Source organism: Trachurus japonicus, chromosome 18 (genome assembly GCF_045865225.1).
Source record: "Trachurus japonicus isolate A0001 chromosome 18, Traja_1.0".
Lineage (NCBI taxonomy): Eukaryota > Metazoa > Chordata > Actinopteri > Carangiformes > Carangidae > Trachurus > Trachurus japonicus.
In genome coordinates this window covers 14,185,799-14,212,971 of record NC_140924.1, presented here as the reverse complement: position 1 = coordinate 14,212,971, position 27,173 = coordinate 14,185,799, and the positions used below count along the sequence as shown (strand labels likewise).

At 41.2% G+C, this 27,173-nt stretch overlaps 1 protein-coding gene across 2 annotated transcripts in view; it reads right to left on the bottom strand.

The window, feature by feature from the left end:
* Positions 1-5,167: 5,167 nt before the first annotated feature.
* rap1gds1 (RAP1, GTP-GDP dissociation stimulator 1) overlaps positions 5,168-27,173 on the bottom strand; it is a 33,445-nt gene continuing 11,439 nt past the window's right edge. The window contains exons 5-15 of one of the 2 annotated variants that reach the window (XM_085760073.1): positions 21,964-22,110; positions 17,166-17,294; positions 15,708-15,833; positions 13,617-13,760; positions 10,992-11,123; positions 10,705-10,839; positions 9,599-9,724; positions 8,835-8,974; positions 8,549-8,675; positions 8,281-8,409; positions 5,168-6,060 (exon numbers count right to left, since the gene is read on the bottom strand). In XM_085760073.1, the coding sequence (XP_085616199.1) occupies positions 5,933-6,060; positions 8,281-8,409; positions 8,549-8,675; positions 8,835-8,974; positions 9,599-9,724; positions 10,705-10,839; positions 10,992-11,123; positions 13,617-13,760; positions 15,708-15,833; positions 17,166-17,294; positions 21,964-22,110 (1,463 nt within the window). In that variant the 3' untranslated portion in view covers positions 5,168-5,932. The remainder of the gene's footprint in view (positions 6,061-8,280; positions 8,410-8,548; positions 8,676-8,834; positions 8,975-9,598; positions 9,725-10,704; positions 10,840-10,991; positions 11,124-13,616; positions 13,761-15,707; positions 15,834-17,165; positions 17,295-21,963; positions 22,111-27,173) is intronic. The other variant, XM_085760074.1, reaches the window with a different exon arrangement.

Sequence of the window (27,173 nt, the reverse complement as noted above, 5' to 3'; positions counted from 1 at the left end):
GGTCCCATATTTTACACTTTTCTAGTATTTTATTTGACATTTTGATATGACAAATGTTCACTAAAGTGACTGTCGTTTTGTGTGATCTATTTAAAATAGAGCAGGTTTCAGGTTGGCAACCAAATCCATCCAAGGATTGGGGTGCGGCTGAGGGCAGCTACTGCTTTGTGCATTGTTGTTGTGACATCACAAAGTTACAGGAAGTCCTGATAGCTCGTTTTAAAGCTCAGTTTCTGAATACAGGCTATGTACATTTCTCTGTGGACTGAGACCTTGATAGTTTTCACAGTATTAACATAGAGCCTAGAGCTAACTACACATGGACATCTACTTGTACTGTATATGGGACCTTTAAGGGTATTAGTGTCTTAGCCTACAGCAGATTCGAGGACGTTTTCATCTCCCACTCTCTCTGGAATATTTGTTCTACTAATATTGAAGTTTGATTTGTGTTCAGTGACTGTCGATCAGCAGTGAGGAGCTTCACGTGCTCCGTCATGATGGTATACTGTAGTCGCACTAAATGTTTTCCAAATGCTAACTCATGCAGCATTGAAGAGCAAATGACCACTAAGCACTTCAACTATTAGCATAATGAATTACTGCTTATCTAATGGACTAAAAGGACCTAAGTTAATTATGCGATGGATTTTCCCCATCATCAAAGGAGTCCAAATTAAACGACCAGCAAATCAGATTCTGAGCCACAGGTATTTGACATGAGAGTGAGGACCTGAAACTTTGTCAAGAACAGAAGGACCACAACAAATGTCTTGTTGTTTGAAGAATACATTGGGACCTGGGTAGTCACACCTCTTATTCCTAATCTAACTTTGCCGTGTGATGATTCTTGAACTTTAAATAATCATGAACAGCCTTTAAACGCTGGACAAACTCTACAGTCCAGCGTTTGCCAGAAGCTAACAGCTACAGCTAGCCAAACCAAACAGTTATCTTTGTCTTGGCATTGGTATGTACAAAGTGTATTGCAAACACTGGGACTTATCCTGCTGCAGCTGCTCAGCCAGTGAACACTATTAAGGAAAAACCATTTGGTGTTACACAATTTCTTTGGCAAACTCAGAATGCTAAAGCTCAACATGCAGTTTCAACCGAAACCGAATTGGCTTTTGCATGGATATAGCATTAAGCTAACTATTTTCTGAGTGATACCCAAAAAAAGTAGCAATTTCAAGAGAAACCAAACTCCATATGGTAGTATGGTAGGTCCAGGTGGGCGGGGCTTGGCGACTGCTCTGTTGTGACATCACAAAGCTACAGGAAGTCCTAACGGCTGGTTGGTTTTAAGGCTCAGTTTCTGAATACAGGTTGTGTGCTTTGATACTTCGACAGTGTTAATGTTGTAGGGTCGTAGGGTTGTGCCGATCGACAGTCAATCAAAACACCTCATTTAGCCCCTCCCTTTCCCTCGTTTTTTTTTCTTTCTTTCTTTCTTTGAAGGGAAACATGGATTTTGTGGACAAATGTGTTTAAATGGCTCTGAACAAGTCTAGTTTTTGGACTTGATCAATTCAGATACTACTATAGTTCATGAAGAAGAGGTCACTGGTTTGGTAAACGACTTTTAAACAGTTGTAGATAATGAAGTGTGTTAGTCCTAATACACAAGTGACTACATGTTGGTGTCCATCCTGTCATGTGATTATTGTGGTCATTACATTGTCGAAGACTTCCACGTTTTTGCAGCACGTCTTCATAACAGGCGACCAGGTTCTGGTGACACAGAACTTTTTAAGGACTTTTTTCATATTAATGAAATGAGCATTTTTGAACATTATCATTAACTGCACTCACTTGAACGGAAACAAATCTGGCACGTGTGTCCTGTGATTGTCTTTCACTGTGTGTTTTGATGCAGATCTGATAAATGTACACAACACTGAATAGACCAAATTCCATAACATCCAGCCCGGGTATTAAAACCTGACATTTCAACATAGTGTTAAGATGGTTGTTGTTTTGTTTTTGTTTTTTTATCAGTGTTTCTTCCGATGGTTTAAAACGATATTTTTTGCTTAAAGCATCACCTGTTGTTTTACTTCTTCCGTGAGTTTCAATTGATATTTGAATTCTGAACATTTTAGGTGTTACGATACTTACAAGGGATCAACACTGTTTTTGATACTTAATATTTATTGTACCTACGTTTGATTTGGTTTTTTCATAATTTCCCTTTGTCCCGAACAGCTGAACGTCTTGAACTATTGAAGCTTGTTCCAGGTTTAGGAGGTTGTAAAGAAGCGTATACAGTCAACTCTGATCCATGGATTGTTTATATGATGCCGATACACTGATGAGCCACAGAGACCAAAAAATAAAACTGACTAATACTGTTGGTCCTTCACCTGCTGCGACCTGCGAGGCACCAGGTCTTTATTTCTAACAGATCCTGACTGACCATCTAAAACATCACAGGCCTTTTTTGCACAACTGTTAGGAGACGATAGTTCTTCTCTTCTTCACTGTGGTCTTAACATTTGGGCTCATCAGTGTATACATACAGTATATCCCACAAACATTGTAAAGTAACTACCTCCTCTCTCATTTGCTTCTCTCATGTCCCACTAAAATTGGACTGATTTTAATATGAAGTGAAAATTACTTAATAAAGGCAACAAAACAGATGTTTGTTTCAAAGTCTGTGACTGATCGACTGACTGATGTTAGAACATAGATTTATGTCTTAAAGGTATGGAATAGATTAGTACTGATGGAACAGAATAGAATAGACATAAGTGTATATGATAGAAAAGGAAGATAGAATAGGACAGAACTATAAAATAGAATAGAGTTGAAGGGGAAACAATAGAATAGATGGATGGGTGAGAATAGAATATAAAGATAGAGAAGGATAGAATAGAAATATTAAATAGAATACAATATAATTGAAGAAAGTTAAAGAGAAAGTAAGTAAAGAAAGCAGAATGATGAAATAGAATATAACAGAGAATAGAATATAAAGAGAAGGATAGAGTAGAAGTAAATAAAATAGAAAGACAGAACAGAATATAAATATAGAGAAGGATAGAATAGAATAGGATACAATAAAATAGAAGAAAGTTAAGAGAAAGTAAGTAAAGAAAGTAAAAGAAAAGAAAGTAGAATGATGAAATGGAACAGAAAGATAGAATATAAAGATAGATAAGGATAGAGTATAAGTAAATAGAATAGAAAGATAGAACAAAACAGAATATAAAGATAGAGAAGGATAGAATAGAAATAAATAAAATAGAAAAGAAAGCTAGAACATGATAGAATGGAAAGAAGTACAGATGAGCATAGAATAGAATAAAAAGATGGAGAGGGATAGAATAGAAATAAACAGAATAGAAAGATAGAAGTAAAGAAGATAAGTACTGTATGAGTAGAAATAGAAATAAATAGAAAGATAGAAGTATAGAAAATAAGTATAAGAATAGAATAGATGCAGGGAGACGGTGAAGAACACAGAATAAAGACAGCAGGCGTCACCAGCTATCATCTTTAATTATCTGCTGAGTTACAATCCTCCAAATGTACAACTCATGACATTTACAACTAACATTTAAAGTTTATAGTATTTTTACGCAGTTACTATGGATACATCTCCACTGGCATGTATCTTCAGAAGAGCAAAGACAAAATCTGATAAATAACCATTCATACCTTTTTCCTTTTTTAAAAAAAAGTGTGGTGGGCCCAGACCAGGAAACACACCGTGGCATGTTGACGGGGTGTCGGTGCAGAGTGGGACGACGACATGCTGAGGACTCGGCAGGAGGAGACGCGTCGACTAGAGGAGCCGACTGTTACTAGACCTGTTGTCTGAGGGGGGGAGGAGGGGGAGGGAGGGTGAGGGGGGGGGGGCTGCTGCTGTGGCAGTGGTTTGCAGGGGGGCAGAGGAGGAGGAGGAGCGTTCAACTGAACAAACACAGCAACACAGTGATCCGTCTGTTGTAGCATTTTCCTGTGAGACTCCACCAGGTCGGGAGGATCATCATCATCTACCTTCGATTCCCACTCATCAATGATCTGTTATTGGTATTTTATTGAACTCTGGCCACAGGACGACAAACTGAGACTGTGATCTGCAGAAATATGTCAACAGAAGTGTTTCAGACTGATGTTAAACAGTCGGTTTTATCAGCGTCCGGTCGGGAAAAACATGATTTAGTCTCTTGTATCCACATTGATGGAGGAGACTGTGATAAATTTCATGATTCATTTAGCAGCTAAAATCTTGTTCTTGTTGGAGATTGTGAAGTTTTGAAGGACAGTACTGGATGGAGAGTTGTTTTTAATTTATAGATCATTATATTTCTATTTGGAAAAATATGATTTTCACTTTCTCTTTCTCACACAAACTTTCACTCTCTCGGACTGAGCCACAGGCCTGATCCGATTTCCACTTATAAATGATCTTTTATTGTTATTTTATTGAACTCTGACAAACTGAGACTGTGATCCGCAGATATATGTCAACAGAAAAGTTTCAGACTGATGTTAAACAGTCGGTTTTATCAGCGTCAAGCTGGGAAAAATATGATTTACTGTAGTTGATAGAGGAGACGTTTCTCTGACACCACTGTGATAAATCTCATGAGTCATTTTAGCAGCTAAATCTTGTTCTTGTTGGATATAGTGAAGTTTTGAAGGTCGGTACTGGGTGGAGAGTTGTTTTTAATTTATAAATCATTATATTTCTATTTGGAAAAACATAAAAAATATGATTTTCACTTTCATTTTCTCACATGAACTTTCACTGATCCTCTCTTTTCACTGAGCAGCTGTCAAACTGGGTGGGACAGTGTGGGTGTTGGGGGCAGGGCAGGGCAGGTATGTGGGGGGAAGGGTTAGGGTTTAAAATCTGAATAAAATCTCTATATAACCAGGTGCAGCAGAAAAACAAGACAGGAAGTGTGTGTGTGTGTGTGTGTGTAGGAGTATGCGAGCAGTCACAGAGGTAAAGATGAACACTGACACACCTTCAACAGGACTAAAACATGCACAGTTTCTAGTCAGTTTTATACTCGAGCTACATGGGACACGACTGGGCACATCATGGATGAAGATGGCGGCGGCTGCTGCTGCTTTTTAAAAATGAAAGAAAAAATAATCACAACAGGAAAGTCTCTTGTTATTTTTTTTTGTTTGTTTTTGTTCTTTTGTGCACATGATCACTGGTGGCGGATGATGGGATCACAGCTATGGTCGTAAAAGAGTCGTTGTCGTCGTCTCTTTAATAATAATAATAAAATCTATTGCGTTGTAACGCTGTCTATGGCGCCTCGGCTCCGGGAGCTGAACTCGTAGCAGAAGATGCATGCACAGGTGGAGGAGGCGGGGAAACCAGGGCTAGACTGATGCTGATTGGTGCAAAACGGAGAACGACAACAGGAAATAAAAGAAAAAGAAGCAGAAAAAGAAGAAGTGAGTGGTTCTGAGCTCTAGATAAATCACGCCTCGACGCTTCGACTTCCTGCAGGACCCGCTCGCCCGCCTACATACAGTAAATCTCAGTGTTATGGCTTTCAGAGGAGAGAGGAGAGACGCTCCTTCACGTCTGGTTCGATTCTGATTCTTCTCTTTCAAAATAAAAGCTCTATTCGTAAAAAAAACAAACAAAAAAAAAACAGGCGGGAGTATGAGTGCAGTAGAAGCAGGAAGGAAGCCGTCAGTCTAACCCTAGTGGAAGTGGGCGGGGCCAGAGAGGCTCAGGGGGCGGAGACATAACGTGGTGGATGTCTTGGCTGGCAGTTAACGCGACAGGGAACCTTGGCACATGACGATGAGGTGGGGGAGGGGGTGTCAGTGGGTGGTTTAGGTGGTCAGGCAGGCGTTTGGACTTGGGTGGGTTGGGGCGTCAGAGTGGGTCGGAGTGGGGTTGGGTGGGTGGGTGGGTGGAGTTGGGTTTGGGCTCGGACACAGTCATTTAGCTCTGGGCCGTGAGTCGCTGCTCCGTGAGCGACGCCTGGTGCGATACCGTCTTGTTTTCGTGAGCCCGCAGCTTGGACACCACGTCGATGAACGCCAGGCTCTGGACTTCTTTGTGGAGAGGCTCTGACGGGACGAGACACAGGGAGAGCAGCGAGTCAGAGTCAGAACACACCTCAAACACTCCTGTTAGTTATAGTAATAATAACAATAATACTACTGATGTTGTTGTTGTCAGTGATCGGAATAACAGCATCACTAACGGCGCTACTTTTTTCAGTAACAGGTAATCCAAAAAGTTACAGTTTTCCCTGTTAAAATGCTCCGTTACTTGACTCAAGAAGTCCCGTCACAAAATAATACACCCGTTAAAGTGTAGCTACGTTATTTACACTTTTTTTTCCAGTCCATATACTAGTCGGAAAAAGTTGTTTATCTGGGAAAAAAACAACTCGTGGAGCCTGTGCGGAGGGATACTGAGTGAGTTGGTTAGTTCCAGATGAACGGGAGGTTATCTGGAATAAAAATCTGACATATTTGAGCATTTTATTCAAAAAAGTAACGCAATAGTTGCTTTTCCTGGTGATTAGTTACTTTTATAATGTAGTAATTCAGTTACTAACTCAGTTACTTTTTGATAGATAGATAGATAGATAGATAGATAGATAGATAGATAGATAGATAGATAGATAGATAGATAGATAGATAGATAGATAGATAGATAGATAGATAGATAGATAGATTTACAGACTTTAGGTCCAGTTAAGAACAAATACAAAAAGACAGAGAAGGAAAAAAAACAGTATTAGTAATAGTAACTATTACTAATTAAAGCCGCAAGCGGCGATGACGGGCCCTCGCTCACACATGCAACCGCGGGGCCTGAGGCATGTCGGGGCTGCAATGTTTTGTTCATCCACCAGGTGGCGCTAAGCAGTTGTAGGTGGGTGCGTTCAGGGGCGGCCCCTCATCACTCTTGTGAAGTTTGGAGTGAATCGGACAAAGCATGAGGGAGTTATGAGCAGTTAATGGTTCATCCACTAGGGGGCAGTAATGGGATGCGTGCAGGTGTGTTCAGGGTCAGTCTCTCATCACACATGTGAAGTTTGGAGGAAATCGGACAATGTTGATGTAAAATATGCCACTTCCTGTTTCCACTAGGGGGCAACATGAGTGAGATCGCCTATGAGCATATGGAGACGTTGAGGTCGTGACCCTGGACCTGTGTACCAATTTTCATGTTGATACGAGTTCATTAAAGCCATCATAAAGGCAAACGTATTTTAATGGCGAGGAATGGTCGCCGCGTCGCCACACGGACGCCATTACTCGTAGCTTCACAGCGTTCATGATGTAGCTTCACCACCTTAGTCTGCATGTTTTAGAAGTGGAATGAAGTTGATGGGGTCAACTATGTGGCATCAGTACACGTTAAGGTAAAACCTGGCCACTTCCTGTTACCACCAGGGGGCGCTATGAGTGACGTAGGAAATTAATATATCGGGACGTTCAGGGCGGAGCCAACATTATGTCCAGCAAGTTTGAAGTTGATCGGATAAAGTATGTGGGCGTTAGAGCTGTTCGAAGGTGAAATGGCGAGCAAACGAAAAGTCGCCAAAATCCTCAAGGCCCCAGAAGCCACGCCCTTTGACCTAGAGACCTGCGGAGCACAACTTTTGATCAGAGTGGCATCTCGGTGGTCTCTAGCCAATTTGAAGTCAATCGGACAAAATCTGTAGGAGAAGTTAGATCAAACAGGTCAAAAATTCAAATCAAAATGGCCGACTTCCTGTTGTGATTTCACCATGACATTAAGAGGCTTTTTTGTGTGTCTTGCCATGTTCTATAAACCCATTAAATTTCATTCGTCTAGGTGACACACAAAGGCGGGGCTGATGTTTTGAAATTTTCTAGGGGGCGCTATTTAGCCATTTGGCCACGCCCATTTCCAACGACTTTAAAATATCAAATTTTTCGCCAGTCCTAATGTGCATGCCAAAATTTACGCGTTTTGGGGCATGTTGAAGCCTCCAAAAATGCGATCCTTTTGAGAGAAAAAGAATGAAAGAAAGAAAGAATAATAATAAACAGAGCAATTACAATAGGGCTTTCGCTGGGCGACTTGCAGTCGCCGCTCGGGCCCTAATTAAATTAATGTGCCCAACATTGGTTGTTGTTTTTTATCGATTGGTTTTAATCTGGTTTGAATGAAGTGAAGCTTCCAGGATTTTCACAATAAAAGCCTGTGAGTAGGACTGTACAACATGCACAAAGAAAAAAAAATCTTTATATTCTGAGTTCAGTTTTCTGACTCTCTGGTCTCCGTGTTGATCTCTACGTTCTCACCTGAGCCCATGACGGCACAGATGAGGATCATGGAGTTGTACTTGATCTCTGGAGCGCTCCTCTCGTCAGACAGCAGCTTGTGAAGCACCGACACCAGGCTGGCTCCGACAAAGTCCTTCTCTGCTGCAACTGACACCACAGAGAGAGAGGGAGAAGGAGAGGGAAAGGAAAGAGAGAGAGAGAGGGGGAAAGGAAAGAGAGAGAGAGTCAGGCGTTCCCACAGAGGAGGAGGTTGTTTATCAATACTGATCAGAGAGCTGACTCTCACCCAGGTCCAGTGCTGCTATGAGGCCTAACGCCACCAGCGCTTCGTTCTGCATGATCATATGCTCGCTGGTTGCCATGGTGACTAAGTGCTTGACCCCTCCTCCCTGGATGACGGTTCTGACGACTTCCTGGAAAAAACAAAAAACAAAACAAAAAGACAAAAACAAACGATGACGTAAAAGAGAGATAAATACGTATGATTCATCATGACTCGATTCGTTGCCTCAGATGTTGTTGTTTTTTATGAATGCCAAAGCAGTGGTGCATTATGGGATGTGAGCTCTGACCTTGGACTTGCTGTGTCTGATGAGCGCCGACAGGAGCCGGTTGGACTCTCCCATCACTCCTGCGTGATCTTTGGCTTCACACCACTCCACTAGTCTCTCCACCAGCTTCCCATTGGTCCCCAGCTGGTCCGCAGCTTCAGCTGAACACACACACAGGATTACCATCTCTATTCTATTTCTTTTTTTTCCCCATTTCATTTTTTTATTTTGTTCCAGCCGAGGTTATTTCACGACTTTTCCCAATAAACAGACCAAAATACAAAATTTCTTATTCCCTGGTTGGAAAGGAGCAGGGAGGGGATACATCCCATATTGCCTGCCCCTCATTCAGTGCATAATTATTCTGAAATAATCTGTCAGTCCCTGAGCAACAGTCTTACAATAAAGTAAAGAAAACTAACAAAGTTTCAATCTGACATTTAAATGTATATACAGCGGGGAAAATAAGTATTGAACGCGTCAATAGACTTGCATGGTGAGCATGTAGAGAGGCCATGGCGGTTAATGCATTATTCATTGTTTTTTATATATATAATTTATTACACATTACTTAATTTATGGACATAAATGTTTGGATTTCTTTGTATGTGTGCATTACTTGGGTTGTTGCTGACATCTGGTGAAGATGTCATGTGAATAGCTCTGTTAGAAATACATTTTCAGAGAAAAATGTTGACGCGTTCATTCAATACTTATTTTCCTTGCTGTATCTATTCTTTCTAATATTTCTGATGCTGATATTATATAAGTGGTTTGATTTCTACCTTGTGTGTCGATGAGCATCCGTAATGTTCCCAGGAGTTTGAACTGGACTGGAGGCATCTCTGACTGCAGGAACTTGAGGACCACGTCCGCTACGCCGGCCGACAGCATCTTAGACTTATTCACCACTGGAGAGGGAGGAAAAGACACTTTATTTAATGATGGGAAATGAACACCGAGTATCGTATTGATTACTCCTTACTGAAAAAAGTAACGCAGTTATTTTATAGCGTTGTTATTCCCATCCCTAGGTTAGAGTGACCTTGACCTTTAGCCTTCATCTGCCGAATCCTTGTGAATGTTTGTACCAGATCTAAATAAGTTAAAGTCCCCATAAAGAGGCTTTTAAAAATATGTAAAAATGCTCTGCTATGACTATTTTTTGATTAAAAATTGCTTTCCCACATAAAAGTTGTTTAAAAAACTCTCAAAAGAGGCTAAAAACACGTCTGTTATTTCTCCCTCATTGAAAAATCCAGATTCTATGAATATTCATGAGCATGCAAATGCATCATGATTTGGATGCTGAAAACTGAATCCAACTTTTTCCAGACTCTGGCTTTGAAACTGCATTTTCAAATCTAAAATGCTCAGTTATAGCTGCATTAGCGACTTCGCTGCTGAAATGTCTTGTAGCAGAACCTAAACACTACACTGACATCTTAACTCATTGAGTGCCAACCACGTAATTTCTCGTTTTTCGTTCCCATGCGTTGAGTGCCAAAAACGAGATTTTACGTTTTTTGCTTTTTTTTAAATTATGAAAATAGACACTTTAAACACACCTTATGTGTAAATTTGGGGACTCTACGACGAGCAGAACTGAAATAGATGACGATCAAAAACTCATAACTCTACAAAAATCGTCAAAAATGGTCTAAATTGCCGGTACACTTGACTAAAACTTTGGAAAGGAGCGCAGCACTCAATGAGTTAATAATTTCAAAAAGTACATTTTTGGTTTAGGGGGACTTTAAGTTGAATGTTTCCAGCCGTGACTGACACTGGTACCTTCATGTAGATTTACTGACACACAGACTGAGGAGCTGCCGACCGGTCCTGTCTTAATTACTGTGTGTGTGTGTGTGTGTGTGTGTGTGTTACTGACCAGGTATGGCCAGGTTGCGCAGGGCGCTGAGGGCTGCGTGCTGCACGGTGACGTTTCCTTCCTCCACGTGTCGATCCAGCAGCTCCAGGAGCTTCTGCACGATGCCGGTGTCGACCATGTGGATGCAGTTCCCATCTACACACACACACACACACACACACACACACACACAGACACACACGACAGAGAGTGAGGGAGGTGGTTAAACGTGAGAGGAGTGCGATGGCAGCAGTGCGACTCTGGCAGCTTCATCCTGACTCAGCGTGATGAGGTGGACGCTCGCTCACCGTTGCGGGCGAAGTTGGCGATGGCCAGAGCCCCCGCCAGCTGCAGCTGGTGGTTGTGAGACGGGACCCAGGACAGGACGCGCTGGAAGACGCTGCCCTTCCCGCCCTCAAACAGCTTCTGCATGGACTCGTCTGCAGGTTAGAGAGACAAACAGAGACAGACGTAGCTGTTATTTCATCAGTTGCTGCAGTTTGTGTTGTTGTTGTTGTTGTTGTGGGATTAAAACCTGAGGCAGCAGATGGTTTGTTTCTCTGAACCATCTGCGAAGGCTTCGTTGGAAAGTGTTGGGAAAAGGGAGGGCACTCGAAAACAAAACAACACATAAGTGAGTCCAGGAATATTTCAAACCAGTGCGGATGGATGGACACGACTGCTGCTTTTATAATAAGTTTTTATATTATTGTTTTTTCTGTTCATCGTGGAGAAATAAAGAAAATAGTTTGTTATTTTTGTTTTCTCACATTTTCTCCAACTCGGTTTCTGATTAAAACGTTTTAGTCTTTGATGCATTTTTTTTTTACTTTTCCCCACACAGACGTTCACCTGCATCTCCATCTTTCTCTGCTGTTACAGATTATATCAGAGGATTTATGCGTTTAAATAATCTGTACAATCTGTACAACACAGCAGAGGATTTAAGATGAGACAACATGACTACAAGTTAAAGGGGTAGTTCAACATTTTGGCAAATTGGCCCATTGCCATAATCCCTATACTCATAGCAGTAGGTTCGTTACCTCTAATTGTCGGTGCAAGCTATTTTTAGAACGGCGGAGCAGAGCCGCGAGCTGCTCAGAGCTACGCTACGGAGGCTAACGGGATTTCTTGGTTTCCCTCATCAAACTCATTAAATACACAATCCAACAACTCCACAACGCTCTGGTGGACAAGTTGTGACCTGCACATTCACCACGCTATGAGATAATAACAGAACGTTACCAGACAGAGTTGTTTTAGAGGTAAATACAGAGACTGCTTGCTGAAAAACTGCCCCCGACGGTGACGCGCATCAGCGGTTTTGCATGAATTTACCTCTAAAACAACTCTGTCGTGTAACGTTCTGTTATTATCTCATAGCGTGGTGAATGTGCAGGTCACAACTTGTCCACCAGAGCGTTTTGGAGTTGTTGGATTGTGTATTTAATGAGGGAAACCAACCAACCATTAGCCTCTGTAGCGTAGCTCTGAGCAGCTCACGGCTCTGCCGTTCTAAAAATAGCTTGCACCGACAATTAAAGGTAACAAACCTACTGCTAAGACTATAGGGATTATGGCAATGGTCCAATTTGCCAAAATGTTGAACTATCCCTTTAAATGAAGCACCAGAGGAGCAGGTCGAGCGACCGTAGAGCCTGTGAGCTGATGGTTTTTAGTCCATTATGCACGTATGTATATTTATAACACCGGTCTGTTCTGCTGTGATAAAATATTTACACGCAGGTTGAATTATTCACCAGACGCCGGCGCCGGACAGACGAGAGAGTGAGGAGAGCGTTTTATATTTATGGTGCTTTTTACATGTGGAGGTGAAAATCTTTATCCGCTAATGAAGTCAGTGAAGGATCACCCCCCTCCTCCTCCTCCTCCTCCTCCTCGTCCCCTCGTGGCCTTGTACCGTCTTGCTGAAGCGTCTGTGCTGCGACGGCAACGACAGGAGGAGAAAGTGTGAATTTTAATGACGGTTACATAAGATTCCTGTTCAATCCAGAGGAATCAGAAGGAACCTGAATCTGTTTTTTTTTTCTCCGTTGTGCACCATGTGGTGGACCGAGGCTGGACACCATCCTCCTCCTCGCTGTCGTCACATCCAACGAATGTGAAACTTTTATACAGTACATAATATATACATTTAGAATGCTGACTATGCATTATGTGGTTGCATATGTGTATGTGTATGTGTATGTGTATGTGTATGTGTATGTGTATGGCCATGTGTATGGCCATGTGTAGGTATATATGTGTATACATACTCTTATTTCCTTCACTTATTCTTTTATTATTGTTATTTTCTTCATTTTATTTTATTTATGGTAACACTTTATAATAAGTACACACTATTAAGCATTAGTTAAGCATTAATAAATACTGAATTCTTCATTTATAACACATGAATACTCATTAGTATGTAGTTTATAAATACAGTTAGTGCTTATCAATGATGAGTAAAACATTTTAACTGTATTTATTAATGCTTAACTAACGCTTAATAGTGTGTACTTATTATTTTTTCCCTTTTATTTATATCATTATTATGGAAATGGAAATGCAAATAGAAAATGGAAATGCCCTTTTAAAAGACTGATTAAAAGTTGTATTTTCTAATTCATTTTGCAAATCAGATTTTTAAAATGCATTTTGAAATTGATTTGGCTATCATTTGGGAATTCAATAGTGTATTTTCTAAATGGTGTGACTGTTTTAAAGTTGCTTTTTCAAATCCTTTTTGAAATTCCTCTTTTTACCTGTGGTCCTCCATATTATTGTGTCTTCATCTTCTATGTTGTTCACTGTTTATAAAACTAACAAAATGTGCACTAAATAAAAAGATAGTGAAACTAAAAACAAGAACAGTCAACATCAGCTCCAGGTGTTTGTGTGTTGATGTTGTTTTTTGTTTTTTTTACCTCCCAGCAGCAGCAGGACCATGAGGTCGGAGGCCGTCTTCAGCTGGGCGACGTCCTCCTCCCGCTCTCCGTCCACGGTCTGAGCCACCACCTCCAGCAGACACTCCACCAGCCCCGCCTCCACCAGCTGCAGCTTTATCACATCTGGCAGAGCAGAGAGAGAGAGGGAGAGAGAGGGGGAGGAGGGGGGGTTGACACATTCAGAGAGGAAGAGTAGAGCCGGCAGCGACGTCTGAGTCTGAGAGTCCTGCTGCTGCATCATCATGACCATACGACTCCGTTACGACACAGATGGATACAACAGTGTTATTAGTGCAATGTTGGTTGGTTATTTAGTTCAGCTTTGTTTTATTTTATTTTGTTCAGCTTTTTTAAATTTTATTTAGTGATGCATGTAGTAAAAAAAAAAGTTATTATGGAAATATTATTTTAATTACTTGAGATTCTGTCTGCATTTTATTTGAACTTTATCTTTTATGTGCTATTGTACAGTGGCCTAAGCACTTTCTTTTGTAATTATTTCTGTAAATTTAGTGAGCTATTATTTTTGCTTTGCTTTTCTCTCTTCTTTTTTTGTTGTAAATGCACAATGATAAAGATATTAACATAGTAAATTCTAGTTTAGAAATAGTGCTGCTGTTACACAGTTTGTCCACTAGAGGACACTGATGAATAGATTTTAACTGTAAAATGTCTCTGCTTCGTATTTACCTTAGTCACATATCTGAAACTGAATCATGTTAAAATAAGTTATTGTTAAATGTGACAGTTTAATGGCATCAGAAACAAAGAATCTGATGGTTCAGCTTTTATAAGATGTTTAGTTTAGTTTATTTATTTGTCTCATCTCATTCATTATAAAAAAGAAAATAAAAACAGTTCAATAAAATAAATAAAAAGATGCAACTTCTGAATGAATGGGGGCAGGAAAAAGCACATTTTATCAATAAATCTTTTGGAGAAAAAAAAGATAATGTATGTATCAAAGAAGACTAAAGAAGCAAAAGAGAGAGAGTCATGAGATGGAAAGAGTCGTTTCTCTGCTGAGATTGAGAAATTATTCATGTAGCAGGATGGTCAGAGTGGAGCGTGTACAGCAGAGGGTTTGTGGTTTGTGGTGAGTGTCTGCACAGTTGCTGCTTAAAATCACATTCACTGTTTGCTTGTTTTTCTTTCTTCAACATAAAAGGTTGATTATCCATGTCCAGTTTGTCTTGTATAACATTAGTAATACAGATTTTAATATTCTGGCATTGTCTCTTTTACTTTTGCACATGTTTTGTTTGGTACGATGCAGCTTTGGGACAAAAAGATACTTATTTGTAGTCATTGACAGCGTGTTAGAGGCTGACGTCAGTGTAAGAACACATATTGTTGCACTTAGAAGGTAGATAAAGATTATTTATGTCAAGATATAAAAAAATATATATATATATCTAGAGTGAGAGCAAGAGCTCAAAAAACGTCACTACCAAGTGTTCAGGAATTTTTCTTTTTATATAATTCTGTATCCGCTCTTACGTAAAGACATAATCCTTGTCTCTGCTATTACGCCTTGGACGTTTTCAGATAATAACGGTTCAATTGTTGTAATTCTCTCTCAATAATTATTGAGAGAGAGAGAGAGACGCAGAGAGAGAAAGAGAAAGAGAGAGAGAGGTTTTTCTCTAGAGTGGAGTTAAGTAGGACGTTGTCCTGGAGACTGACAATGTGGGAGCAGCCAGCGAGCCAGGAACGGTGATAACAACAGTCGGTAAAGATGCTCTCTCTGTTGCTAAACACCTAAAAACACACAAACAGGCAGACACACACACACACAAACACACACACGTACTGATGACATGTTTAACAAAAAGAGCAGCTGAGCGAACGCAGGAGCTTCTCCGCCATGACTGTGCAGTTCACAGCTGAGCCTGGAAACCGTGACTCACGCCGAGCAGATAAACGACTCCACAGTAGGACGACCTCATTCTCTTATCGTCTAAAGGAAAACACTGCTTTTAAAAATCACCACCGTCCCCGACATGCAGCGGCAGCGACGGCCTTTTTTAAATTATTATTATTATTTTAGAGCTTTGTGACGACATTTACCATTTTCTGCGAGCGGAGCCAGCACCTCGAAGATCATCTCCTTCTTCTCGTGCTCCGTCTGCTTCTGGAAGAGACGCACCAGCTCCTCGGCGATGTTGGTGGAGGCAAACTGCTCTTTGCTGGACTCTGGGAATAAAAAACACACACAGACACACAGGAGGAGGAAAAGAAGGAGGATTAGCACCACAGGCCTGTCAGACGCATCGTCTTAGATACAGTTCGTCTGCTCTCTCTTGTTTCATCCAAGACCAATAATGTGAATTAACACTCAGGTTAATGAGTTCGTTCTCTGCAGATCAGCCAAAATCCTTTTAATGTATTCACTTGTTTTTTTTAGTCTAGAAAGAAGAAGAGAGAAGAAAAATGGTGCCTATTTCTATTCTGTGTGGCTCTCTGGAGGTCTGGGTGATCACCTGGGTTTATACTTGATCCAAAGAGTTCATCATAATCCTGCTATAAAGACTGGATTGTTGTTTTTGTTATTTTTTTTTTTAGATTTATGGTACAATGTCAGATTTCAGATGATAAAGACACTGTAAGCCGTGGTGCACAGCTCTGGATCTGCCTTTAGTCTGTTTCAGTGTTATTTATGGCTGCACAGTGACGTCACTGTATTTTTGCTATATACTGTTGATGGTGAATTATAGACTTATTTATTGTCATTTCTCAAGCACATGTATGAAACAAAATTGTATTTCTCTTAAACAAAGTGCAGTGCAGAAAGAATAAAGTTAATAAAAGCAAACCTTCAAATAATTAAATATCCAGCCATACAACCATAATGAGATATGTCCAAAACATTAGAACATCATAAAAACAAAACACCACTTTTTGTATAAACTAGAAAGTGTTGTGTCATAATGAAAGCAGAACATATTGGATACACATCTCTTCAATGATCCCGACCCAACAATCACAATCTGCTGCAGTATATGTTGAAAAATATCTACAATCACTCATTCAGAAAGTTTTCAGACCCCTTTGTTTTGTTATATAGGATAAATGCCGAAATGAAAATGTATTGATTAAAAAAGTCAAACTGAAATATACTAATCTTCTCAATGACTGAAGTATTCAGACGCTTGAGACAGGTTTTAGTTGAAGAACCTGTGACATCCTATCCTATCACAACCTCTAGTCTTTGTTGAATCTGTCGCCACAAGCTCTGCACATCTGGATCTGGGGATTTTCTCCGACTCCTCTCTACAGATCCTCTCAGGCTTCGTCGGATGTTGTTGGATAGGAACCGTCAGGGGAGGAGGCGCCAAAGATTATTCAACTGAGCTCTGAATAAAGCGTCTGAATACTTACATCAATGTGATATTTCAGTTCCTGCTTTTCCAATAGGTTTATAAATTCAAATTTGTGCTCATCATTATGAGCTACTGAGCGTTGTGTGAGAGTGAGTTTATTTCTCTGGCTACACAACAACAACAGTGTTTTCTTAGATTCACTCACCGAGTTCGGCCAAATTCCCAAAGGCAATTAGACACATCTCTGTCAGGGCTGTGTTGTGGGAATGGATGCCTAGCAGCTTCACCAGTGTGGGAATCACACCCATACTGATCAGCTGGGCTTGTAAGGAATCTGCAATAAACAACAGACACAGAGACACAGAGAGAGAGAGAAGCAGTGGATCTGTTGTTCTGAAACACGACAGAGAGCTGAGGAGATCATTTGTATAAATATGGGTTTAAACGCTTAAAAGGGATAGCTCACCCAAAATTCAAATTTCACTCATTATCTACTCACCCTCATGTCGACTAAGGGCTTGGAGAATTTTCAGAGTCCTCTGTGCCTTCTCGGAGTAACGGGGGGATCGGCGCAGCAGTATTTGTCCATATAATGGTTGTGAATGGTGCTCACTTTTCTTCGTCCAAAAAGACACACCAAAAAACATCCAAATACCTCCATAGTGCTCGTCTGTAATGTCCCTCTTGTATTGAAGCCCCGACATGAAAAATTGTTCCGAAAAAAATTAAATAAGTCTATATTTTAAGCTTGTTTGTAGCGGAGGCTCCCAGTGTCTCAGTTCACTGCTCTTCCTGTGTCAGTGCACTGACCGGCGGAATAATTTCTCATGTCGGGGCTTCAATACAAGAGGGACATTACAGACGAGCAGTATGGAGGTATTTGGATGTTTTTTGGACTAAGAAAAGTGAGCACCATTCACAACCATTATATGGACAAATACTGCTGTGCGGTCCCCCCCGTAACTCAGAGAAGGCACGGAGGACTCTGAGGATTTTGGGTGAACTATCCCTTTAAGCATTTAAACACTGTGCTGTTTCTATGGGCAGCTGATGAGACCGTTATGGGGTTATATGGGGACGCCTTTAGAGGAACTCAGTTGTTACATCAGATTCATTAAAAGTGAAACTAAGTCACTTTAGAAAGAAGAAATAAATGTTCCTTCTCTTTTTTTTTTAAGTGAAAACAGAAATTTGTATGAAGCAAAACAAACCTTCATTTAAGTTACAGTGCATTTTTATATTAAACAATTATCCCCCTGATTACCATATAAGGCCACATTACACAGGCTAATGTTACTGTTGTGCATTCGCACTGTAATAAAGTCACAACCAACCCATTCCTGCCTGACAATTAGCATAAAGCTCCCGAAACCCAAAAAGGAAAAACGTGCAGATTGGAAGTGGTAGAGATATTAGAAGCACCTGAAGAGCAAAAAAAGAAAGTGTTTAGATTTATTCGTTCGAACCAAACAGAATAAATGTATCGATGGAGATTAGAGTGGGTAGATGAGCAGAGAAGAAGACAGTGAGGAAGTGTCTCAATGACGACATTAATGACTCGGTGGCTCCACCAGAGAAACCACGACCAGTGTGAACGTAACAGCAGGTAAATGAAGTAAAAGTGTATTTAAATGCAAAATTATCATTAAGCAATTTACAATTCAAACACCAACAAAATACATGTGTTTAGTTGATCAATCCCATTGTCGTATTCTGTATTTTTTTACTAACCATTACAACTGTTTATTGATCTAAGGGCTGTAGGCTTTTGATGCAATGTTAATTGTATTGAGTTACGTATTAACCAAAGGGCAAGAATATGAAAAAAAAACACCAAAATGAGAGAAAAGCCACTTATCAACTCAACTATAGTCTCATCTACAGCCTTTGCAATATTTGCAGCGAGATACAGCAGCTAAACCGTCTAATGTTTCCAAGAATGTTCATCGACCTGGACGACCATTAAAACCCATAATTGGAGGTTTGTTAACCCAGAGAGAAAAAGCCTGATCCATAATCTTAACAACATGTTTTTTTCCCAATACCAATTTGATAAAATCTGTTGCAATAAAAAGAAAATTGCACACATGACAGTGCAGATTTTGGTTTTACCTTTAAGATCGGTCCCTTTACACACTCCAACAAGGTTCATGCAACAAAATAGCCGATCTCCAGCATTATTAGATGTTAGTCGAAGTATGCCAGATATTGATTGGCTCACTGAGATTGAGTGATTTACTAATGGCAAGACATCCATCCTCGACAGTATCAAGTCAATACAGTTCATAAAAGTATCAATAGCCAATCCTACAGTGTGGATGTTTCCTGTTCCAATGATGGAAATATGTTTAGAGTTAACATTTACATTTAAGTAAACATTATTTGAGTACTGTCATATCTTGAATATCTTAAATCAGGTTACGTCCTTTCCTTTGAGAGACTCTTTTTATCTGATGCAGCTGATGTGTTAGTAAAGGGCTGAGTAGTGATGGGGTTGGCAGCTGTCTCAATATTAACTCCATATGAGGACTCCAGCTAGATGCTGAGAGCTGCAGAAAGCTGCTAAAAGCTTCAAAAACTCATCCACTCTGTTAGTGCAACCCCCAGAAACCTCCCGTCACCCAGCCAAACAGATCCAAACATGATCGGGTGCCAAAAGACACTTTGGCAGGAGCCGCGAGTCCGGTCAGATCACATACTGGGCTGCTGCCGACAAGCCTCGTTATCAGAAAGACACAAACTGCAGGACTGTACTGCAGGAAAAGACGCACAAGGAAACAGTGGAAGGTAGATTTATCATGGTAAATGACAGGTGAGTCAAGTGCTAGTAAATCATGAAGATAGAGACACGTAGAAGAAGAAGAAGCATGAGCTGTACGTGAACTCTCAGCTGATCTGTTTTTTATTAAAATTAATGTCGGTATTTTATGTCGAAAATCAGTGGAAAGTACTTAATAGATCACTCGATGTGTTTCTAAAATATTTCTATGCAACTTAACAGACGGGTTCATTGATACTATCTTTCCTTCGGTCATTTTACTTCAAAGAGCCACATACGAAATGTATGTGTGGAGCAAAGGATGTGATTGGCCTAGCTTAGCATAAGCTAAAGGGGGAAACACCTAGCCTAGCCCGATCCACGGTTCATAAACATATCGACCGATGTCTCCAAGGCTAATTAACAACTAGCAATTTGTGTGAGGTTGCACGTAATAAATGCAAACGTCAGACATGTTAAGCAAATAAATAATAAACACCATCACCATCTTAAAGGACAATTCCAGGCGAATTCAACTCAGGGGTGTATTTTCATATCATTTTAGGTCTAAAAGAATGAATCTGAAGATTTTCAGTTTAATCGCTCCTGTTTTGCGGTAGTTGCGTCTGTCCGTGTATCGCCACGGCAGCAATGAATGGGAGTGGATGTAAGTTCCGCTGTTTAGGCTGTTTCCAGCCCTCAAAGCCGCAATTTTTTTCCACAGACAGCATCAGATGGCTACTCAAACATGCACCGAGAAGTTTATTTACTTCAAGCAAGCCGACATGTTTGTAAAAGTCGATCTAATTCAAAGTCTCCCGGAGTCTCGCGCGAGCCCGAAGTTGCAGTGCTGGTGTATTCAGGCGCAGTGGGAGCTACCGCTTGTGTCATAAACACAGGAATATCAACTCTTTACTTGCTTCAAGTGTACATTTTTTTCCACAGACAGCGTCAGATGGCTATTCAAAGATGCGCCGAGAAGTTTTTTTTACTTGAAGCAAGTAAAGAGTTGATATTCCTGTGTTTATGACACAAACGGTAGCTTTTCCCACTGCACCTGAACACACCGAGCACGGCAACTGGGTCTCGCGCGAGACTCCGGGAGACTTTGAATTAGATCGACTTTTACAAACATGTCGGCTTGCTTGAAGTAAATAAACTTCTCGGTGCATGTTTGAGTAGCCATCTGACGCTGTCTGTGGAAAAAAATTGCGGCTTTGAGGGCTGGAAACAGCCTAAACAGCGGAACTTACATCCACTCCCATTCATTGCTGCCGTGGCGATGCAGGGACAGACGCAGCTACCGCAAAACAGGAGCGATTAAACTGAAAATCTTCAGATTCATTCTTTTAGACCTAAAATGATATGAAAATACACCCCTGAGTTGAATTCGCCTGGAATTGTCCTTTAATTTAGCATGTTAGCATCTCAACATTTGCTAATCACCATGAAACTCAAAGTATAGCCGAGGCTAATTTTGGCGGTTATAAGTGGGAAAAACCAATTATAGTACAACTTTTTTGTTGTTCTCATTGACACTTTGTCATTGGATGAAAATTCAAGATCAATATTCAACAGTTCATCCTCAGGAGAACATGAATCTATGTAAAATTTAAAAAGTGACACATGTACATGGAGATATTTCACCCAAAACCGCAAGGGTCAACCCAATGGCGGCAAAATAGCAAAAGTCAAGAGTTCGCCAAGATCATTGGGATACATCATCTGGGAACCGTGAACTTCTGCGCCAATCACTTTGCGGGACAGAGATTTTACAGGATAGGTAACTTGGAGCTCAATTCACCATCTGAGGACCCCGAATGTCTACAATCAACAAGTTGTCAGAATACTTAAGTCTGTACCAACTAATCTCAACAGTACCATCTCTAGAGCCAACTGTACCATCTCTGGAACCAATGGTACCACCTCTAGAAGCTACAAAAGGATGGAGGGGAGCTAGCTAATGAGTATGTCCTACTGTATCTGATGGATCTATGAACGAAGCAGACTTACAGAGGGGATGGTGGTAGAGGGTGGAAAGGCACTACTACAATTACCTCAGAGGTGAAGTTGAAAAAGCAACAGAGAGCATGGTGGAAAGATCAGGAGAAAGGTCAGTCCAGACTAGAAAAGCACAGAATCCTCTGGTTCAGTTCAACCCTACCGTCTGTGTATAAGAAAGAGAACATTCGCTGATTAATTGAGATTAGTTAACAGTTGTTCTTGGGGGGAAGATGGTCATTACCATTATCATTGCTATAGTTCATCAGCATGCCACAAAAGACAGTCAAGAGCTTCTCATTTTCCGGCTCAGTATTTTGGTAGAGGGATTTAATGTGTTCAGCTACTATCTGAGCCCCTCCTGCCAGGTCAACTGCACTCCTGCCCTCATCTGCAAAACAAAGAGGCCAGGACACAAATCAACCACAAAGCAAAGTAGAAAAGTAAAAGAAAAAATAACCACAAGTTGAAAATACATATGTAAGCAATGCTAAGTAAGCAGGATAAAACATATAAATCAATACAAACTAAGGCTGTAAAATGTAGAAAGGAAAGAATTATGACCACGGCTTCCTGGCATGAAGCAAATCCAAGTCGTCGTTCTGACCTTGGTGAATAAGGGTTCACGTTACGCTCACCTTTCATTTGATAAAAGGCTTTTCATTATTCAGATCCAAACAAGAACCTGGAGTTGGATTTCTTTAATGCCAGTTGTCATTGGTGGCCATAATTCTTCCCTTTTCTCTTCTCTTCTCTTTCCAGAGTGTGCAACAGAACAAAGCTGAAGCTCTACCTACACAGTTAATACCATTACTTTAATAGAGCCAAGAATACAAGCTCACAATCAGCAAAAGAAAAATCTAAATCAAAAGGAACTGCAGTCTTTAAAGAATGTGAAAAGAAGCTTGAGTAAACCGTCGATTGACAGTTGACACGTTTGGCATTATCAAGCCTTTTTAGTGTGTTTAGGGTGCCCGCCCATTTCCAGATGGTAGTCCTTTGAAGGCCAAGACTCTTTACCCTCAAAATTATTACTCCTCACAAGTTCCATCATCGCTGTTGCTCATTTGTTTCTTTGGAGAAACAATAAATTCACATTAGCGATAACTGTGTCTCTAGGAGGAGGAAGAGGAGGAGGAGGGCTTTGTCTGGGAGAATGGCTGCCAAAGGAAGCGTTGCATGAGTCAGTCCTCTCAGTAGCAGTGCATCTGCTACTCTCAGTCGCTCGTGGCAGCAAGCCTTCACTCTCGACAACAAGGAAATGTCATGTACATAATATTCTGCTTTGTACATGCGAGGCTGCTGAGTCAACTACTCAAGCACCGGCCGTTCTGGAGTCCGTTGGGGGGTAGTTGGGGAGGTTTGCTACCGAGATGTCATCACAATTCGTCCCATTTGTTTTTTTCAGGGGGCAGGAAAGCCATATTTTGGGATGACCTGGGAGTAAATTTCGTAAGCCCACATGGGGCCGCCCTTCCTTACAGCCTGGGGCCCTGAACAGTTGTCCATCTTGCCTGTTCACAAGCTGCGTCTCTGATAAAGAGGCAGCTGGCTTTTCTGAGACAATATCAAAGTAGCAGGAACTTGAGTAGAGTGTAGTGAAATTGTATTGCTATGGATAGTGCTAAGCTAACAACAAGGATCTTAAGTATGGCAGGGTTAACTGTGTTTGTCAATGGGAAGTGTTAATGATAATTAATTCAGGCTCAACATCTGTTAGTTGTACGTATGGGATTAAGTCATGGTCAAAAATTACTCATTTCCAGTAGGTCATTCCGAATATCCTCAGAAACAAATGCAACCAGGGATTAATTTTATATAATTTTAATAATATGCCCAAGGTTACTGAACAAAAGAACAAACAGGGGTTGCATAACAGTCAAGTAACAGAAAACACAAAATGTACTCAGACAAAAACACTGGTTCCCTCCACTAATATTTGGTTACAGAGCCTTTGCCAGCAATGACTGCCTGTGTACATATTTTGTAACAATCTAGACAATTCTTGCAGCCAATGGTAGTTTCAGTGTCTTTTCCCACTGCTGTGTTCAAGTTTGTTTTAGTCTGAACAAAAACTGTGACTTTAGAGAATCTGAAACTTACCTAGACACAATACACAATCACTTTCTTAAACACTGCTCTACTGCATCAGTCAATGATAATTGTTGTGTCTCCAGACGTTGCGAGATTCAGACGGGTTGACCTGACTTTTCTTCAGTTCAGTTGTTTCCCCTTTCACACGGTTCAATAGATGTGTTGTGTCCCCTGAGGAAGTGTGCAGAGCCAGCTCCTCGTCGGCCACGCTGCGAGCTCGGGGTTGAATCGTTTTTCAAATGTCACACATGAAACCGACGCTAGATGCCGATAGCCGTTTGGTAGGCCATCGTTCCGTTGGTTTGTTTGGAGCAGAGCAAGGATTCGTGTTATAAGACCACACAGTAGAAGACAGACAAGTGTCATCTGGGTTGTGGACGAACTTGATGTCCCCTTTTGAAGCAGTTTGAGCATCTTGTGATGAAAAGCCTGACGCATGCGTGGGTGAACTGGTTCTGGCCCGTCGTGGCGAAGCCTTGATGAGAGCGAGCCGAGCATGATGCTGCAGTTTTTCACTCGCACTCAAGTACAAACAGGGAGAAATAAGTTTCCTTTGCAGAGTGTGTGTGGGCTCAGTGTGCTCAAACAAAATGCCTGTTGGATCGTCTGACAGCCTGTGACAGCGCGTCTCCGCAGAGGAGGTTCAGCTGCTTCTTCACTCGTCAGTCTCGAACATGGATACGCTCTGTGTAGAATCAATCCAGCTGTCTGGACACACATGATGCTTTTTCTCGTTGGCTGTACGCTGATTTCTATATTCCATGTTCGTTTTCCTGTATCGTACACGTAGCAGCTGCAGTCATTCCGCTGCTCAGACAGGGAGCGGAGCCACTTGAGGTCGTCTGGGCATCTGATCTACTCCAGCTTCATTACTTCACCCTCATTAATTAAGACGCCTAAAAATACATTTAAGTAGAGTCCTCAACGGGGCCTGAGAATTAAAACCTGACTCGGCCCGGCCCACGGGTGTTGAAGCCCAGACCCGACTCACTAGCATTAATTCTTGGCCTGAACTTGGCCCAAACCCAGCCCAAAATCAAACAACAATAAAAAAGGAAGCCCAAAGCCCAAAGCCTGACCCGACCCGACTCAACTCAACCAAAGTCATTTGTATATATTTTCGGCCCAAACGCGACCTGACCCATGGGTGTTGAAGCCCAGACCCGACTCACTAGCATTGATTATTGTTGCGAACCCGGCCTGAACTCGGCCTGAACCCGGCCCAAAATCAAAAAAACAAAATGAAGCATTTCTATATATTTTCAGTCCGAACGAGGCCAAACCCACAGTTGTTAAAGACCAGACCTGACTCACTAACACTAATTCTCGGCCCAAAACCCGGCCCAATATTTGTATATATTTTCAGCCCGAAACAGGCCCAACCCATGGATGTTGAAGCCCAGACTCGACTCACTTGCATTAACTCTCGGCCTGAACCTGGCCTGAACTCGGCCCAAACCCAGCCCAAAATCAAAAAACAAAAAAAAGGAAGCCCGAAGTCCTATCCGAGTCTTATATTTTCGTCCCGAACCATAGCACTGATTCTTGTTGTGAACCTGGCCTGAACTCCGCCTGAACCCGGCCCAAAAAAAAAAAAAAAGGACGCCCAAGGCCCTGCCCGAGTCATTTTCAGCCCGAACCCGGCACAACCCACCGGCATTGAAGCCCGGACCTGAGTCACTAGCATTAATGCTCAGCCGCAAACCCGCCCAACAAATAGAACCGGAAAAAAAAAAAAAGGAAGCCCAAGGCCTGACCTGACCATATCGGCCCGAGCCAGTGCATCTGGTCGGGTTAGTCTGGCCAGTTCGGCCCGTTGAGAACTCCACATTTAAGATTCCGACTTGCTGAGCCATCTGTGACATGAAATACTTTCCTCATGTCTATTACATAACTGAGCTGCTTCTGTGTACAGTATTAAATCATGTTGAAGATGTCCTTTCATTCATTCTACTCAAACTACCAAGGCAAATGTCTCACATCTTATCACAAGTGTGTTTCTGTGCGGTATCAAGCAGCTGCTCCTGCGCGCTCTCTCCCAGTGTGTCTGTCATAAAACCACGCCGGCTTTGCCGAGACTTCGCCTTCGCTCGAACAAATGTCACATCCCTACAGATTCCTGCAGACGCCCGGCTTTTTTTTCTTGACGAGACGAGGAGCTGTGCAGCAGAACAGACAGCTGTGATTAAAGCCTCTAAAGCTCGGGCCTCAGAATCAGGCTTAAACTCCGCCGCTCGTCCCCGAGGTCAGCGCTCACACACACTCCGCGGGAACATTCGCTTAATGAAATTTCTTGGAGCAGATGTCTCTAATGTGCTTTGGCGTTTTTCAAACACAGTCACGTTATTGTCAGATATAGTGTCAGCTTAGTTTTAGTGCAGCTCACTAAAAACAAATTAGATTAATGTGGAACAAGGTCTTGTTGACACCTGAAGGTGCAGAGACCTGCTCCTTTAGTTCAGCCTCAAACACAGAATAACTGAATAATAGATACAGTTCAGGCCAAATACAACATTATTATATTGTTGTATTATATATTTCAGCTGTTTGTTTTTAATAATACATAATTATACTACTTTATGTAAAGGATTTAAAAATATCTTGCCTGTAACGTGTTTTTGATATGAAACATATCACATATGGTGGGAAGATGTTGTGGTATCTGATATAATTGAACCCAAGCCTCAACAAAGCGATTATTACAGTCAAATTGTTTGTAACTTCAGTCGTGCGTGTAATTTTAAATCTGCAAACCAGCTTTTACTTAGAGATGTTTGATCCGACTGAAGTTGTCTGCAGTATCAGCAGTTTTTACAGAATTTTACTTTCAGTTTTTATACACCAAGTGAAATGCTGCAACTCTGCAGTTTTATGCCGCATGAATCAAACGTTGACATTACTTTGGTCAAGTAAAAAAAAAAAAATCACTCTGAAATCTTGCCGAGGAAAGTTGCTAAAAGTTGAAACCGACAGATTCCTCTGATTGGACGGCAAAATCATAGTTATAAAGAAGTCATGTACCCTAAAGAGGAAGTTTTTATTTGCTTTAATGTTTTTACTATATAGTGTTTTTAAATGACTTGATTTTGACACTGCAGCTTTTTGTGTATTTTATTTATGTCTATGTATATTTTCATATGGACTCCATGTAAACAAACTGCAGCAACATGAAGGAGCTGCAGTGTTTTTTACGCGAATGCAGTGAACAGGGTGTGGTTCCTCAGATCTCAACAAGATTTCCCCGGACACGCTCCTCTAACCCTGTTAAAGGCTCGTGGAGCTGACACACACACACACATACACACACACACACAAACACACAGACACACACACATGCCCAAAGAGCTGCAGCTCCAAAAA